This window comes from Acanthochromis polyacanthus, chromosome 18 (genome assembly GCF_021347895.1).
Source record: "Acanthochromis polyacanthus isolate Apoly-LR-REF ecotype Palm Island chromosome 18, KAUST_Apoly_ChrSc, whole genome shotgun sequence".
NCBI classification, from domain to species: Eukaryota; Metazoa; Chordata; class Actinopteri; family Pomacentridae; genus Acanthochromis; species Acanthochromis polyacanthus.
The window spans coordinates 10,510,462-10,527,354 of NC_067130.1; the positions used below are offsets into that span (position 1 = coordinate 10,510,462).

At 39.5% G+C, this 16,893-nt stretch overlaps 1 protein-coding gene across 1 annotated transcript in view; it reads right to left on the reverse strand.

The window, feature by feature from the left end:
* eng (endoglin) overlaps positions 1-16,893 on the reverse strand; it is a 42,677-nt gene that overhangs the window by 12,708 nt on the left and 13,076 nt on the right. Inside the window, exons 3-5 of the mRNA XM_022204129.2 lie at positions 14,306-14,448; positions 6,253-6,366; positions 2,007-2,184 (exon numbers count right to left, since the gene is read on the reverse strand). Coding sequence (XP_022059821.1) covers positions 2,007-2,184; positions 6,253-6,366; positions 14,306-14,448 — 435 coding nt within the window. The remainder of the gene's footprint in view (positions 1-2,006; positions 2,185-6,252; positions 6,367-14,305; positions 14,449-16,893) is intronic.

Consider the following 16,893-nt stretch of genomic DNA (forward strand, 5'->3'; position numbering starts at 1 on the left):
ATAAGCAATAACTAATTACAATTAAAGCCTATTTTTTACAGTTTAGTCTGTGAAAGTGATGCTCGAATAGACTACTCTATTAAATGTGGCTGGTAACAGAACAAACATTTCAGTTTACAGTGTTTTAGTGGCCAATTCTGGGATGCTGCAGCCCAGTTATAACAGAAAAATAAACTATGGTCACAGGAACATCATTATCTTCCCTTTCCTGCTATAAAAGCTGCTCGAGAATCAATCTAATACGGTTGCACTGTGCTCAACCTAACAATGGTGACTGGTGGTTTGCAGGTGTAACTTGCTGGAATGCTCAAAAAGCTAAGCACAACTTGAGCTCTGCGCATTTCCATCACTCTTGGGAGAAATGTGGGCGGATATAAGTTTATCACGGCATCATCACAACAACGGGCATGTAAATTGAAAACATTATAAGTAAAAAACTGCTACTCCCATTGTCCACTGTGATCAAGCTGAGTGTATGCTGACCGCTGCTGTCACCTTCACATAGAGGATGGGTACAACATCACTCCAAGCCAGTAGCGGCTCATTGCTCAACACATTTTTTCCTCACAAGCATGACACGAATTTCAAATCACACTGAGACATTCAAGGAACCTGAGGGACATGCACATATTTTCTACTCAGCTGCTCAGTAAGCCTTCAACTTGGCAACACGCTGTTGTGTGTCATTGCAAAGACTTTCCAAACGCCTACGACGAGGCCTACGCAAGTTCACCTAGCACCCCGATGCAGGCCAAGGGATACAACAAAATAGCGATGTAAACTGTTCCACAGCTTGAGTAATTATCATGGCCTTGTGCACTATGAGTCAGTTAAAACAGTAGCTACAACTGAAAATGGGTGGAAAACTGCATTTTTTTCCCCCCTCACACAATTTAAATAAGACATTTAAGACTCAACAGGGAAGTTGATCTGTCACCTATTGTACAACCCAATAGTTGATAGTTGGGAATCAGAAAAAAAAGGAGATTAAAACACGATTCCTTGAAAATACTGAAAAACACAAAAGACATAAAAGCAGCCGCCACTCTTTCAGCATCGCCACTCTTAATTTCTTTTTAAACCCGTGTCAGAGCTCTGCTTCGGCTCAGACTGCCTTGAGGAAGCTCTGGCAGGAAATAATTGTGCTTGCACCGAGCATCCTGCTGCTACTGCTGATGGCAATAACATCCCATAATATTCTTAATGTCCAGACTTTACTCAGCCATGAATGTTCACTTCAAATCACAGTGTTTTTGTGGCTCCATCTTCAGCATCAGTGGCCATTTGTCTGTGGCTTCCCTCTCCAAATGTTCTGTCATATGGAATGACACATTGCCGGCACTGAAAATGTTCATCTGGGTTCCCGGCACTTTACCCAAGCTGGGGATTTTCTCTGACTACCTGAGGCTTTACTGTATAGCACATGTCAACGTACAGGTGTTAAGTTTGAAACGCCAGTAGAAGCTGATTGATTGATGACATTCACTAATAGAAATCCTGTCTGTGAAATTTTAGAACGTAAAAATCAAGAAAGGTTTTCGCTGCGCTTTGCCGCAGTATGGTGATTTTTCTGTGACTTCATCAGAAAGGATTTTTATGCACACTTTAGATAAGAGAAGGTTAAAGATTAATATTATCGAGCGAGCTCTGGAAACAGCACTGCATCCATCCTTGATTACTATACTGCACAACTCTGTCCTGAGCTATGTAAGCTAGAGCTGCATGTTATGCCAGCTGTAATTATTTTGTTCTTTCAGCACCAAGCATGCAGTTTCAGACCAAACAAAGATGTAGATAGCATATACTAGATAAAAACTATTGTGTTGAGATTGACAGATTTCACAGACTTGTAGGAAAACTGATGCAAAAAAATAGAATTCTATAACATTGTCTCCCATGCATCTTCATTTCCTATGTATTGCATGTTACCAAATCTTATAATTAACGCCACAGAACGTGTAAAATACAAGGCGTTTAGGAGGAGAAATGACAGAAATCATTCTCACCTTGTGCTCCTGTCCATGTGACTGATTTCAGATGTCGAATAGTAGTGAATGAAGTCACACCCCCAAACTTCTGCACTGCCCACTTGACCAGCTCCTCATCTTGAGTGGGGAAGTCTTGCCTGTGGACATTGTTGTGATGTTGGTTCCCGTGTAGCGCAATTGTGGATAAATTGTGTATCTGGAAAGTAGAGTCAAAACAATACAGATTAGTTTAATTACACACAACTTCCAGAGAGAAGTGGGAGTCAGAATCAGATCCTACAAGGCATGAGTTTGTTTGTTAGCTTGTGTAATGATCACAAAGATATGAGCGAGTCAGCTTTCTATGTATTTGTGTTTTCCTCGTATGCGCTTAAATTTTCTGTTTTATCCTCAACATGTCTGCCCATCCCTCTCATTCTCCTCCACCACTTTTTCTTCTCCTCCACCCAACTCTCCCCCTATTCTCTTAGCAGGGCCTTGTTAAAAAGAAATGTTTATTATGGTTAAGTGTCCACGAGCCCAGTTGCACAACCCTGTTGGAGCCAAGGTCTTTCCTTTGCTTCCTGAGTGGGGCCAGGAAATGGGACCTTTTTTAGCTTTGTGCGTCACCACAGTCGGCTGGAATCTGGCTCCATACAAGGTATAAATATATACATCCATCCCATCGACTAGACACTGCTGTTTCCTTGTCTGGGGCCAATGGGAAATAATGGAGTTTACATTAAGCTTTACATGAGTAAGAAGGCAGAGGAATAGAGAGGCGGGAGGGTTAGACATATGTAAAAATGTACTTAATAAATAATACATTTTGAAAAAAAAAAAAGGAAAACGTGCGCTCCAGTTTTATTTTAGCCTCAATCTTTAATGCTTGTTTTTTCATCTATGCTGATTTGTTCCTATCCTTCAGTGCTACAAAGGCTGAGGAGGGAAATAAAGTGCTGTGCAAGTACTGCACCTCTTCATACTGTAGCCACTTATGCCCACCGACGCTCAAGAACAGTTCGCTTCGCTAAAAGAGACAACACTTTTCCACAACAATGAGATCTTGAAAAAGAATATTTTTTATGAAACTTGAACTTCTAGAAAACTAAAAATAACAATAATGAAAATGAGTTGAATATTTTGGCCCACAGCATTGTATTTCTCCCGATGTGAACCCGTAATAGTCGATCAAATGTTGACGATGAGTTTAGTCTTAGTGGACCAAGTGGTGATATTTTGACAGGGAAAAGGACAGGAAGGTAAAATGTAAACTTTGTAGGCAAATATGTGTGTAATATTTTCCCGCCTATAACTTTTCTTATCATTTGAATTAGTTAGTAGCCAAATGGTGGCCACTTAGCTTGGCTGTTTTCACTAATGGAACATAGCCTAGATAAGTGACATCAGGGAAAATGTATCTATTCACAAAGTATTCACAATCACTACCACTATTGCTGGTGTCTGCAGCTAACTTCATCCATATGTGCATCAAATTCTGAATGTAAATGCTCATTATGACAGTTTTGCATTCCCACATTATATTATTTTCGTATTTTGTAACCTTCTTTCTCAGCCCTGTGGTTCATTATCTGCTGCCCTCAGAAATTATATATGTAATTAATTACTTGAAGCAGCGACTACTTTTTTTAATTCTGAAAATCTTTGGGTCTGAGGAAGCCCTAGCTTCTTGTGATTTGTTTTCTAGCTTCTTGTTAACCATATTACTGCAACTGCTACGCAGATTGATATCTGGGCAAAGCTATAAATGTCATACATTACACTGCATTTCACCAGAGAGAGGTGAAAATGAAGAAAAGTGAAAAAGGGATAGTTTCAAAGGAGCCAGGGATTTCCGCAACTTAACCCAGTAACAATTATCAAGGTTAAGTGTTGTTTTAATGAATCTCCTTCTGTCCTTTTGTGTGACTGATTGTGTATATAACGTTGTATCACAAAGCAAAACAGAAAAAAAAAATATTGTAAGCAAAGTAAGCTCAAGGGAATCATCAGCTGGTCTGCATGAATGTTTTGATTGACACAATATCAAAAATAGTTTGAAGGAAAACGACAAAACCTAAAAGGAAGGCCATGACAGAAACTGGCAGACGGGAAAGACCACAAAAACAGGATAGGGAAAAAAATGGAACTAACAGACGTAATCACTTTAATGATTACAGAAGAATTTAACTCACTTTTGTGTTTGCAGAATCAGTTTGATATTCTGCAGGCTTCCACTAATAATCAGGGAACCTTACTTCTGAGAGAAAACAGAATCTCTTCCTACTTGGAAATTTCTGATTTCTGTAATCCCTATCAGTCACTGCAACGGTGATAGGTGCAAATGTTTTTCTCATCTTTTCACCTCATGGATAGCCTTCCACAAAAGCTGATTTACTCAAAAATGCAAAGTATATTAGGTATCTGTCAGTATTAGACACATATAACAATGTGTGCAACTAACAAACTGTTAAAATTTAATTCTCCCAAGAGAAATATGTCACTGCCCCCATGTTTATTTTAAACAACTCTGAGTATTCAAGTCAGCTTTGGGAGGCCAACAAGAGTCACACTCCCAGTGACACTGAGTCAAGCTGTCAAGCTGGTGACGTACTTTCCTAGATAATGAACAGATGCTGATTCTCTTACGCTGCAATCTGCAGTAAAACACTGTTATCCCCCAGTGATACAGCTCATCCCACAAAAACATCCTGCAGTCACAGGCAACGTTGCCAGGCTCACAACAGGACATGATACAGGATGTGGTGCGACACTGCTGTCAGCATATCAGTAACTGTTGTTATTCCTGTAAATGTTTCATCACCGTGACTGGTCAGTTGTGATTTCATTTCGTCTATCCATTTTTTTGTTTTCTTGGGGATTTTTTCAGCTGTTATCTATGTGTGCAAAGATGTGACAGCCAAAACTGTTAACATTTTTCAAGTAGATCAAGGATTTTAAAATACACGACAAACAACAGAAGAGGACAAACAGCTAACCGTACGTTACATAAAAGACTCCATTCTAAATGCTGCTCTTTGGCACCACTGAAAAACCTTAACTTTTTCCACAATAAAATGATTCAAGGTTGCAGCTGCTTTAAATCAGATGACACAATGTTTACTGTGATTCTTTTGAATCTCACTTCATACTCTGTCATAGCATGAACTAACAGGTTAAAAAACTGCATTCATCAGCCTGACGAAACACTAAGTACTCCAGTAATTTATACAAAAACATTTGAAAGTGAAATATGTAATATGAAGAAGAGTCAATGGTGCAACAAAACAGCACATTTTTGCTTTGGAAATTCGGGGGAAGTGATGAGCTTGTGTAAGGTTTGTATTAAAAGGGACAAGATCTTTAATACCAGGAGATGAATAAAGGTTTAAAAATTGGTTTAATCCAAATTGTAGAAACTTTCCAAGAGGGTTTGAGTCCTTGAACAAACTGAAATTCTTTTCATTTAGAAGTGATTTGTTTAATCACTGACATATTTGGACATAAGAGTCCAGATTTACGTAACATCATGTATTCAAACATTTTGATCGTGAATATTAACTTTAATTTTTACCTTTTTTTAAATTAACTGCAGCAACACTTTGTCCTCATAACAGCATTATACCTCTATTAAAACACGCAGCTGATTAAAACCGTCGTGGCCTTCCTGAGGGTCAGTTCACAGATATAATCCGAGAACGGTGTATAAAAGTCAGAATCTCCAATTTCATTGGAGCATTAACTTTACAGCCAATGCCATCAGCCCCTCTCGTTACTGGCCACTTTAAAACATCCCTTACAAATTTTATAGAGTAGACAGTAAAAAAAAACTAAAACACAAACTGCCTCTTGCAGAGAAGCCATTGGGGAATATCCTTAGAAAATCAACATGGTTCACTTGTTTGTCTCTGAACAGGCCCAGAGAGCTGCACAGCTGTGTCAGTTTGACTGTGTGTAAAACAGCTGGCGCTAAACAGAAGCTAAGTGCATCTGGAGAAATCTGAAAATTATACAATTCTGGGAAACTAACTACTTCTACTGGTGCTCTCCAAGCTCGATATTTTGTCTGATATTACATAAATAGACTGTTTAACAACCTCTTATAACACTGGCAAGTTGAGAAATGCAGTCAAGAGTGTATATGGAAGTGTAAAACAGAGAAACAAATGAGCTAAAGTTAGCTCTTTATATGCTTTGCACACGTCTACCTATTATGCACGCAGAAACCCAGGTGGGAGCACAGCCTGAAAGTCGATACAGAAAAAAACAAAGAGACATCTCTTACATAGATGTGAACTTCAGCGTTGAGGTTGTGCAGGCCGTAACCCGTGTCTGCCGATGTGAGGATAAGGTTCATTGGCTTTGCATTGGTCATCTCGAGATTGAACACTTTGCCAGTCTAGGAGGAAAACAAAAAACAGAAAGGTTACGCATAACGCTGCCTAGCATGAGAACAAAAATGCAAAATACCAATTCAGTTACTTTTAAAGATATATTTAGTCCACAGTGTACATTTACATATTCATACTGTCTATTATTCAAGAGCAAATTCAGTTCTGCTTCAGCAGGTTCACAACTTCTGTCTGAAAGTCAAAGAGTTTGTGATAGTGTCGAAGACAGTCTGGAGAGGAGGCAAATCTCCAGGTGGAACTTTGGGACTGATTAAGAGGACAAAGCAATCAAGTGTTATAAATATTCACTCACACCGTAAAGCCATATGGGAGCTACGGTGCCGTCTATAATAAGCTTTTTGGTAAGTGTACCATACTGAGTCTACGCTGTGGAAAGCAAACAAAGCAGTAAAATCGAGAAGAAAAAAAAGGAAAGGAAAGAAGCAAACAATGCATCTGGCTGCAATTGCATTATTTTTCATTGTGTTATCATATAGCACAGAGTGAGGCGAAATCTGTGCAAACACAACAGCTATCATAAATCCTTCTTTAGGATTATTAAATGTAGAGTCGAAAAACATCCAGTGATGAAGTGAAGAGAAATAACCTTTATGGCAGGCAAAATTAAAACGTAATATTTTGCTGTGATTCATACTTTACTGCCAAGATTAAAAATTTAAAATGTCATGAATACCGGATTTAAGATTTAGGCACTTTATAAGATGTGACATCAAGTATGACACGTCTAGAGACTCCATCTATCACAAGTAGAGTTAACAAAATGGCACGGTAATTATCATGACCTTTTTGCACAGAACCAAAAAGGTGCCAGTATTCTAACTTTGAGACAGTTTTCTCCAAAGCTACTCTCTAATTTGCAATCCTCTCCATCTGCCATTAAATTAGCAGACCTTAAGTTGACAGGGTAGGCAGACATTTTGCTTGCAGCACCGGGTATAAAAATAGTTCCAACTGCAGTTTTAATTTTGATTCAGTTTCTATCCTAGTGTGGAAAAAAATCTGTGGCTTATGTGGCAGTTCTCCTTGTTTTTGCAACTATGAAATGCCAACACATACGTCTGCTGAGAAAGGTGTGCTGGTCATTTGAAGAGGGCTCATAGACAGACACTGGGGGAGGCAGTCTTTGCTGTCTCATATTGACACACACATTAATGAGGTAATGCAGCCTGGCTATATTATTATGTCTCTATGCAGTGTAAGGGGAAAATAACGTCGAGAGCAAATGAAAATCTAAGCAGAGTCAGCAATACCAAGCCAGTGGATGTTTTGTCAAATTCAGCAAATATCTCTTCACAGTCCGCTAGCTGTCAAATCTGTAAAGTAAGAATCCAGTGTTTGTACGCAGCAGCAGCTATGTAAGAATGAAACGAAGTGCCTCGATCCACTCAACAGTATTCCAATGTGTCCTGGTGCACTTTTGCGTAAAAATTGTGCTAAATCTGCTAACTATCTAAACATGGCTGCTGAACACCAACAGCCTTTCTCCAGAATCTTTGCCTTTATTTATTTATCAGATGTAAAAATAAGCTGCATTTCTAATTCATGCTGTACATCTTTGCATCATTAAGACTATGAGTAAGATCGCATAGAGAAACCAACTCAGAGCTGCCTCAGAAAGCATCTTTTAATTACCATTTCATGTATTTCTTGTCCCACATATAGCTAACCTTGGTGGTTGTTATACAGTGAACTGTATATAAAAGCCCATTAACATAATTTAGTACATAATGTAATATCTCATTAACCGTATTCTGCCCATTGTAACACAATGCTGTTGCGATTCGCTAATCACCACCACAGTCACTCGATGAATCACCCTTAATTACTATGCTCCACATGTGCGTGGGGTAAAGCTGGTACTGCTGAGTTTTATGGATGTAAGTGGTGGTGAGTAAACCTTTTCACTGTGGAATAATAAGTCTGAGTGTAGAGACGCTTTTTTTTTTTTCCCCAAGACTGACTTAATTCCAATAAATCCTGGTTCTAATTACTTTTACTTCTGTAATAGCCCCGAGATAATTGAGTTTAGAAAAGTGAAAGAGTCATGGATTTGCAATCAGTTCAATTTTATGACTCAATGCATTAGAAATGAACAACAGTTTGGAAAGAAAGGGGGGGGGGGGGGGGGAAGCTTGGAAATATTGCTCCTTGTGAGGCTTTTGTTGCAAGTTAACATTCATAAATACAAATTTCTGCTTTCATCCTTCTGTGGTGCCTTTTGACACCAAATGCTTTATTCTGTTTTATCATGTTTATTTGAAGCTAGATTGTTTTCAGACTGGGCCTGCTGGTGAGACAATGAGCATGCTGGGGAAACAGTGTGAATCCCTAATATTAAATTCATTTACTTGCTACCTGAAGTTGCCAGAGCGTGATCCAAGAGAATTGTGATGAGCTCAGGCCTGAGCTATGGAAATTTTCAGGCTCGTACAGAGCAAATTAGGTCTAAGGAGACCATGGACAAATTGCCTGTGAGCCAAACACAGATGCATTTGAAAGAGAGGCTTGCATGCCAAGTGCAATGGACGGAGGGATTTGTCATCACACACACACTCACCGGCACAGACTATCATCAGTGTCTAGTACATAGTAGGCTTTGCATAATGACTTCTGCACCTCATAAATGTGTTCAGTTCCCTTCTTCAGGAAAAATGGCTAAAGGGTGCATTGCAATCCGAGGTAAAAAAGATGGTGACATTTGTTGCTGAACGGAACAGTGGTCAGGATCACTTGTAAAAGTGACATGAGCATTATAATAATAACTTGGCACAAGAGCCATCAGGGAATATGGTGCATAAAGCAGCTATATATTCAAGCGACTCTGCTCTGTCTATCATAATAATATCACATCCATATTTATTGCATTATTTGATGTAAAGATGGAGCCAATGCTCCATTCATTAGTTGGGGTATTTAGAATTCTTGTGACAACACAGAAGAAAAGAATGCAACTGGGAAAGAGCAAAAAGGGTGTAAAATAATACTACAAACAAGCACCAAAGAAAGAAAAGAAAGAAGGAAAGGGTGTTGAAAAATAATGGGCTGGCAGATTACCCTGCAGTATAATGCAAGTTGTCTGGAGGAATGGAGAAGGTGACCATAAAATTTGAGGTAGTGCTGTATATGTTTTCCATGTAAACTCTGCCAATGCAAGTATAATGTGGGTGTTACTGCGAATGTGGCAAAGAGGAACACAGGTAATCACAATTTGAGAAGGAACCTGCTTCTTTTATATGCAAAAACCAAATACAGATAGGTTGCCCGGAAAACAGACCAATTATTAGAAGGGCAGAGTTATTATTATAACATGAGTCTCCACTTGTGACGAATCTGTGAAACAGCACCTTCCCAGAAATAACACTTGGTTTTTACCTCAGTGGCAGCACATGTACATACAGTAAATGCATGAATGGCATTTCCTGCTGAGCTCATTGTGTCTCACACGGAGATAACTCACTGGCGTTTTCCTAAAATACTCCTTTCTAATGAGCTTCATTGTCTCCGCTTCATCCTTTTGTGACTTTCATTTGTTTTATTCTGAACTCTGACCCTGATCACTCACCTTCGCTTCTTTTGTTCCTGCGCTTTCAAGATACAATTGTTTTCCTTTTCAGGCTTTTTTCCTTTTTTTTGTTCTTTTTTTCTCGAGAGCATTTTTTGAAGGGCCTTCGCTGATGCAGTTTCCAGTTATTCTTTTGGCTCTCTCCCTTAACTTGAATTGGCTCCGCTGGTCTAGTCTCGGCCTCGTGCCAAGACCCTGACTACCCAAGCCAGTGTGTGACATCAATGGGCCCCGAACATGCAGCTCCTCCCAATGAATTCTCCTGGCCTGTGCAGCCCCTTGATGTTTCCTCTATAATTCTCTGTGCGGTCAAACTGTGAGAGTCAACTGTCCCTGGCAGGTTGTAAATCAGTGTGAAAATAAAGGGATGGGGAAGAAGGTGATAAGAAAATTTAAAGGACAAAGAAAGGAGGAGGCAAGAGCAAGCCTCCCTTCTGACTGGACAGTTTGGCAAGAGATGAATATGTTCCCTTTCCTAAGTGCTTGCAAGATTTTCTTTTTCTCTAAACAGACAGTCAAGAACAGATAAGGGGGTCTGTGCTAAGAGATCTTGTGCCCCCTTTATTCTTTTCGTTTGATATGATAAAACATCCACTCATAGTCCCACAAGAGAACAGGATATGCTAATTCTGCACAATGTCCATTGCATCACACAGATCCCAAGCCAAATTCCTTTTGTGAACTCCCACGAACCCCACACAGAGTTCAACTATTTTATAAGAAAACTTGCACAATTTTATCTATAAACCGTAGTTAACTTCTTGCAGGGAAAATTTCGTTTTCTCCCACAGGTCATAATGTGACTGGTTTTACTCATCAGGGCTAATAAAATGACGAAGAGCACTGATTCCCTCCTAATATGCTTTAAATCTGTTTCGACATAAAACTGCATTTTTGTCTGATTTACAGTCCATTAAATGCAACTAAAGACTTGGCAGAGGAGTTCAGCAACATCTATGCCAGTAAGCCGGTCTCTGAGGCAAAGAAAATGATCAGCTTGCACAACAGTAGCAATGTTACTTAAAACAAAAGTAAAAGTCATGAAATGCAACTCACAGCTACAAACCTGGGCCCACCAGATTCACTGCTAAGACACCTTTGCTAATGTACCTTTGTGTGGCATGAAATTTAAAGCAGATATCTATAAATGTCACAATCTGTCTATTTAGCTTACTGATGAAGGTTTCTCTAAGACAAAATGAAAAAAAAGTTACAGGATTCACTGCAGCTTTCCAAGAAGCTGCAGAAGGAAAAGACCTTGGGCGCGTTTATTCATTCAAAAGAGGTGACGCATGGGCAGGCAGGCTTTGTATTGTACCATTCTGTGATAATGTCTGACAGCACATATCTGCTTTAAAGCCTCAGATTCTCTCTCAAATGAGGAAGAATGACCAATAGAGTCAAATGTATAAAAGACATAATCAATAAGCAGTGGTTGCCAAGCAAAAGTTGTATGAAAGTACTACACAAAGGACTAAGTGAGAACAAACAGAAGCAGCAAACAAACAGAGCACACTGATAACGAAATGACTAATGTGAGCTGACCGACAATGTTGGACAGTGAAAAATGGGGCCTGGCACAGCAATAACAACATATAGATTAAAAGTTTTCTCCAGTTATTTTTCGGTGTCATTCCCTAAAGCTTAAAGTTTGAAAATCAAAATGACCCAATACACTATCTGCAATTACAGTATGTGTTGTTTAGCTGAAAGAAAGGAAATCTTTGAGCATAGCCAAACTTGCAGAACTGGGCTGTTAAAAGGAAAAAGAAAAAAAGTGACATGTAGAGAAATTCCATCTTCCTGTCATGTCTGGCATCTGTTAATGGGTAGCTAGTTATTTGGCTGATAAAATTGGATAAGGAGTGTTTGTGTGTGTGGGAAGATGCCTCTTGGGGTTGTTTTTATTTTAGTGCCAGGGTTAGTTTGAGCACAATGTACAGTACGGTGAACTGTATAATGGCAAAAACATAATCCATATTTGTCAGTTTCACAATTCTTCCTTCTTGCCTCTTCTGCCTGTAGCATATCTGATGATCTTGAGGGGCTAATGTCTTGTCAAGGCGTTCTTAGTCTGCCATTTTTCATCAGTGTTGAGTTTGCTCCGCTTTTCAAATCAACCTCAGTAAAAAAAGCACAGCTTGCAGTCAGTCTCTGCAAGGTCATCCACATTGTCTTGGTGTTTCAGTCTATTTCAAAGCCGACATTTTGACTTGTCATATTAGGAAAAGCACAGGTTTAACAAATAACTAAACAATACCTCAGTTCTATTCCCAGTAAGTGGGACAGCGAGCCGGCATGCACAATATCTTAATGGGACTTAGTCATCATTAATTTTATTAGGCACATCTGAGCTTTTCCCACCGAGACATGTAAAATGTCTTTTGTGAAAAATATCTGTTCTGTTCTACCTATTCTTGTTCTGCCAACCATCTGTCTATCTTAAAAGAAAAGTGAAATGTTTTGGAAAGTACAAGTAAAACCTTACCCTCACAACCTAATGAAAAGATGGATTGGAACACAATCCATTAAGTCTAGTTAAAAATGCCACACGCATCAAAGATAAATCAGTGGAGAGGAGTATATTTCCCGTGGTGCTGAAAACTCCTATTGTAGCTCTACTACACACAATCAGTGACCATCTGGACATAAGCAACTATCAGTATACTCCTTGATGTTTACAAAGGATACAAAATTAGTATTTGCGGAACAACTTGTAGAAAATGAACACATCTACTCCACTCTATGCACCGATAGGATTTGCAGTGAACCAGTCTACTGGTTCAAAGTCACCGAGGGTAATTTAGATAAAGAGGGGAAAGTTGCGTGTATTAACCTGCTGAAGACTTTTAACGCTGGTAATCATTCAGTTTTTCTTACTAAGCTTGAAACTACAGTCTAACGAAAACGTAAATTGGATATAATCATGTCTATGACATTGTATCCTCTGTGTACAGACAAATAATATATTGTCACTGACAACAACCTGCACTATGGGAGTACCACAGGGCTCTATACTAGAGCCATTGCTATTTAGTTTGTGCATTAGTGAACTCCCTATGTGCAGTGGTTTCAAATGTATGATGTATGCAGATGACAGTCATATACAATTATGGGTGAGGCAATTACAAAGTGTCTCAAATATTGACTTTAATGGTAAAAAAAAATGTAGCTGAAGATAAACTCCTAAAATAGATAAAACATACAGTGACATATAACATTGATTACTTGAGAAAAAACAGAAATCCATGTTATGTGTGAGTGAATAGACAAAGTTATAAGAAGTCACAGACAACAAGTCCTGTAACCTGTTTGATCACTTCATGAGCAAAGTTTTGGATAGGAAGCAATAACAGTATCATAACCATGATGCAATTAGTGAACATCCTGATGACATGTTGAACTTTGAGAATTTACTTTGGGGTTTTCAGATATTCATCTGGCGTTCAATACTGCACCTAAGAAAGCTTTGCAAAAGTTTTCTCAGAGCAAATGATCAGAGCTTCAAGGTCAGCTGCTGGAGGCGAGGGCAGAATCCTAAAAGATGCTCTGCCTTTGCACAATCTGCCTTTTCATTTATTGCCATTAAGGAATGGAACAAGCTCCCTCACACTTTGAAAACATGTAGATCTGTACTTTTATTCCTTTTCTACCAAAAATAATTGGATTTTAAGAAGCCAGTCATGTGGGTGTTTTATAAGGGGGTTCTTCTAATTCGAGGAACTTCTTCTAAAAGTTGTCACTTTGTCTTTACCATTGTTCTACAAAGGCAATTTTGTCAGCCTCCACAGCTGACTTTATTCAAATTTACTGCTTTTCTACTCTATATACAACCAGACAACCTCCAACTGTGTAAATAAGGGTAAAATTAAATTCAGCATTTTGCTCCAAATTCATTCCCTCTGTTTATAACAATGAATGACATATTTCATTATGAGAAAGGTGTGACATGCAAGGTAAACATGGATGCACCGCTTCTTTCTTTGCAGCATGACAGGACTTGATGAACTGTCTTATCAATTTAAAAGAATGATTAATGAGCAGACGATAACAGGCCCATGTCACACAATGACATATTGGATGAATGACATCTAAGCTGTGTTTGACACATTGCAGTAGCTTTGATTGGGAAGCATTTTAACTTTCTTCGTTGTGTTTCAGGTTAGCACTGTATTTCAATCTGATTTAGTGGGAATGCTTCAGTACCTGGCTGAATAGTACTGCTAATATACAAGATAAGGAAGTTGCAAGCAAGACCAGCTTAGTGGCTTACATTTTACCCCCTGTCATGCAGATTTTTCACTTGTTCACAATTGCGCAATTAGTGTATCAACATCTCATTTGTGTAACCTTGACATGCTTACCGTGGTGGAAAAGTTCAGGTTAAGGATGTGGACCTCTGCCCGGTCGGCTCCAACAAAGTTGGTCCAGCAGCCAATTAGCGTCTCATGCACGTGCACCCATGGGTTGTCATTATCCTCCTTTGGATCACATGTCTGACTTGAGGCTGAAAGTACAAATAGTTAAGCAAAGTCAGCAGTGTATAATCAAGTTACAGTAAATCATTTCTTGCCTCCAACATTACTACAGAGCCCCCTGTATTCTAAGTGTCAAATGCCAACGATTGCAACATTTGGACTCTATCCATAAAAATCCTGTCATATTTTGACATGAGCAGCCCATGAGTGAAAACGTGTATGTGTGAAAGCCAAAAAGCTATTATTTAACAGACAGATAAACCCAGCAAAGTTACAGATTCCTTGTCTGCACAGGGCTAAATTTGTTATTAATCATTGTGAAAGCTTTTTCCCTGGTCTCAGAGTATGGATGTTGAATGTGTGGGTAGGACTACACTGTTTAAAAACAGATCCGCCGGTTCACGTTTATCAGACATGTCAGGACACCAGGCTGCAGTCATCCATCAAACCTGCTCACTCTGCACTCTGCTTTGAGCCTGCTGTTTAACCTGGGGATCTGCGTCTCTGAAGGCTGAATTAATCGAGCTGAGGTGTACGGTCATGGGTGAGGTTGGGTATAAATGGCTGGTGTTTGACCTGAGGTATGTGTGTGTGTTCCATGGTGTTAGATTAGAGTGAATCTGTGCACATGTGGAGAGTATGGAAGAGAGGTCAGATGTCTTTTCTAACTCGATCAGGGATCTGTTTGCAGGTCCACTTCTCACCTTTTGCTGACTAGAGATGAACAAGTCATTATGGGAGTTCTGAGCCAGTCACATCCATCACAGTCTCATATAGTCAGATCATTCTCTAGAGCTGAGATAGTATTGCGTAGAATAGTCTAACTGCACCTCTTTATCATTGTACCATAAGAGAGAGGGGAAAAAAACAGTTTGTCTTTAAACCAATCACAATCATCCTGGGTAGTGCTAAGCAATGGTGTCCCCTCAAAACAGTGATGGAGGGATTGTTTTGGAGGAACATTTGCAATTGGAGAGGTAAGCACTGTTCAATGAAAAAAAAAAGAAACAAGGCTGCTCTATTGCTCAATCGATACCTTCATCAAAACTTTAGATTTTCAGGGTATAATGAGCTAGCCAGGATACTGTTGTTGCTATTTCCCAGAGTGAACTGAATTTTGAAAAATGCTAGCACATACGTTTTAAAATGCACAACCATTGGCAGGCTTTTACCTGCAATCTGCATCCCGTGAGTCGGATTACAGACTTCATGGTTGATATAGTCTCTGGCCTGGATTTACTCCTCAGGATAAAGCCCACCACAACTCATATTCACCACTGAATAAGCTTTCATGGGACCACTTGATGAGCATATCCAGTAAGTAAGATGAATATAAGCAATATACTATGCATGCCTCAATCATTCTACAAACTGCTGGTGTTGAAATATATAAGCAAGTGTGATAGCATAACAGAAACAACTAATTTTGTAGGCAAATGCTGCATGACATACTGCTCTGCTGACTTTTACGATGTATTTGGTCTGTTTACCCAGCAGGCTACCATCCATCAGAGAGAGGAGTTGGAGTGGAGCAAAGCAAGTGAGATGAGATAGAGAGAGGAGCAGGGAGGACGGGGTTAATGTGAGAGATAGAAAGGTCACCCGGATGTGCCTCATTTAGAAGCGGAACTAATCAAAGGCCTTGGTTAAGTCAATGTCATCACTCCCAGTGGGGGAGAGTGGACAGAAGTAGAGATAAAAATGGGATGGAAAGTGATGAATGCAATGACCAACAGGAGTTAGAGGGAGCTAAAACATGTTACATAACCAGCTCTTTCTCTTGTTTGTGTGGTGCCCACAATGAGACCCGGTTGGTTCTGTATCATGGACTCTTAGTCATTTGTTCAGCTAATTTATTTGTTCATAACATCTATGAGCCACAATGTCACTGATGAAAAGAGAGGTGCTTTACGTCTGAGCACAGTTACATCATTTTAACAATTTCTTTGCCGCACACAACTTACCAGATGCTACTTATGAGAATATTGGAAATAATAGATCTTTTGTATGTGTCCTAGTACATTTTCCCTCTTTTAAAGGAAGTAATACATCTCATTTTTTGGCCAAATCAAAGATGTGGCATTAATTAGAGGATTGGGGGGGGGGGGCTGTATCATTTGTGAAATAAATTCGTCTGCTCAGTGTTTAGCTGCAGCTTCTTACGCAAATCAGGTTGGAGATCCTTCCATTAACTCCTTTGCCTTCTGTCTTTCCCCCTCTCGCCCCTGAGGTCAAGGATGGCTTCCTGTTATTCTGGCTCTCGTGTTAATGTGTGTTGCTCAATATCAACATCCATAAAGTTATTTGTCTCTGGTTCTGCTGTGACAGAGTCAACAGCGCATGACTGTCGCCCAAGAGGTCTTGGTATAAATCACACTGACCGCGTAAGATTGCGCATGCGTGTGTGTGCGTATGTTTGTGTGTGTGCACATGCACGTGTCACTATTCTCCTTTTTTACGAGTCAACGTAGGAC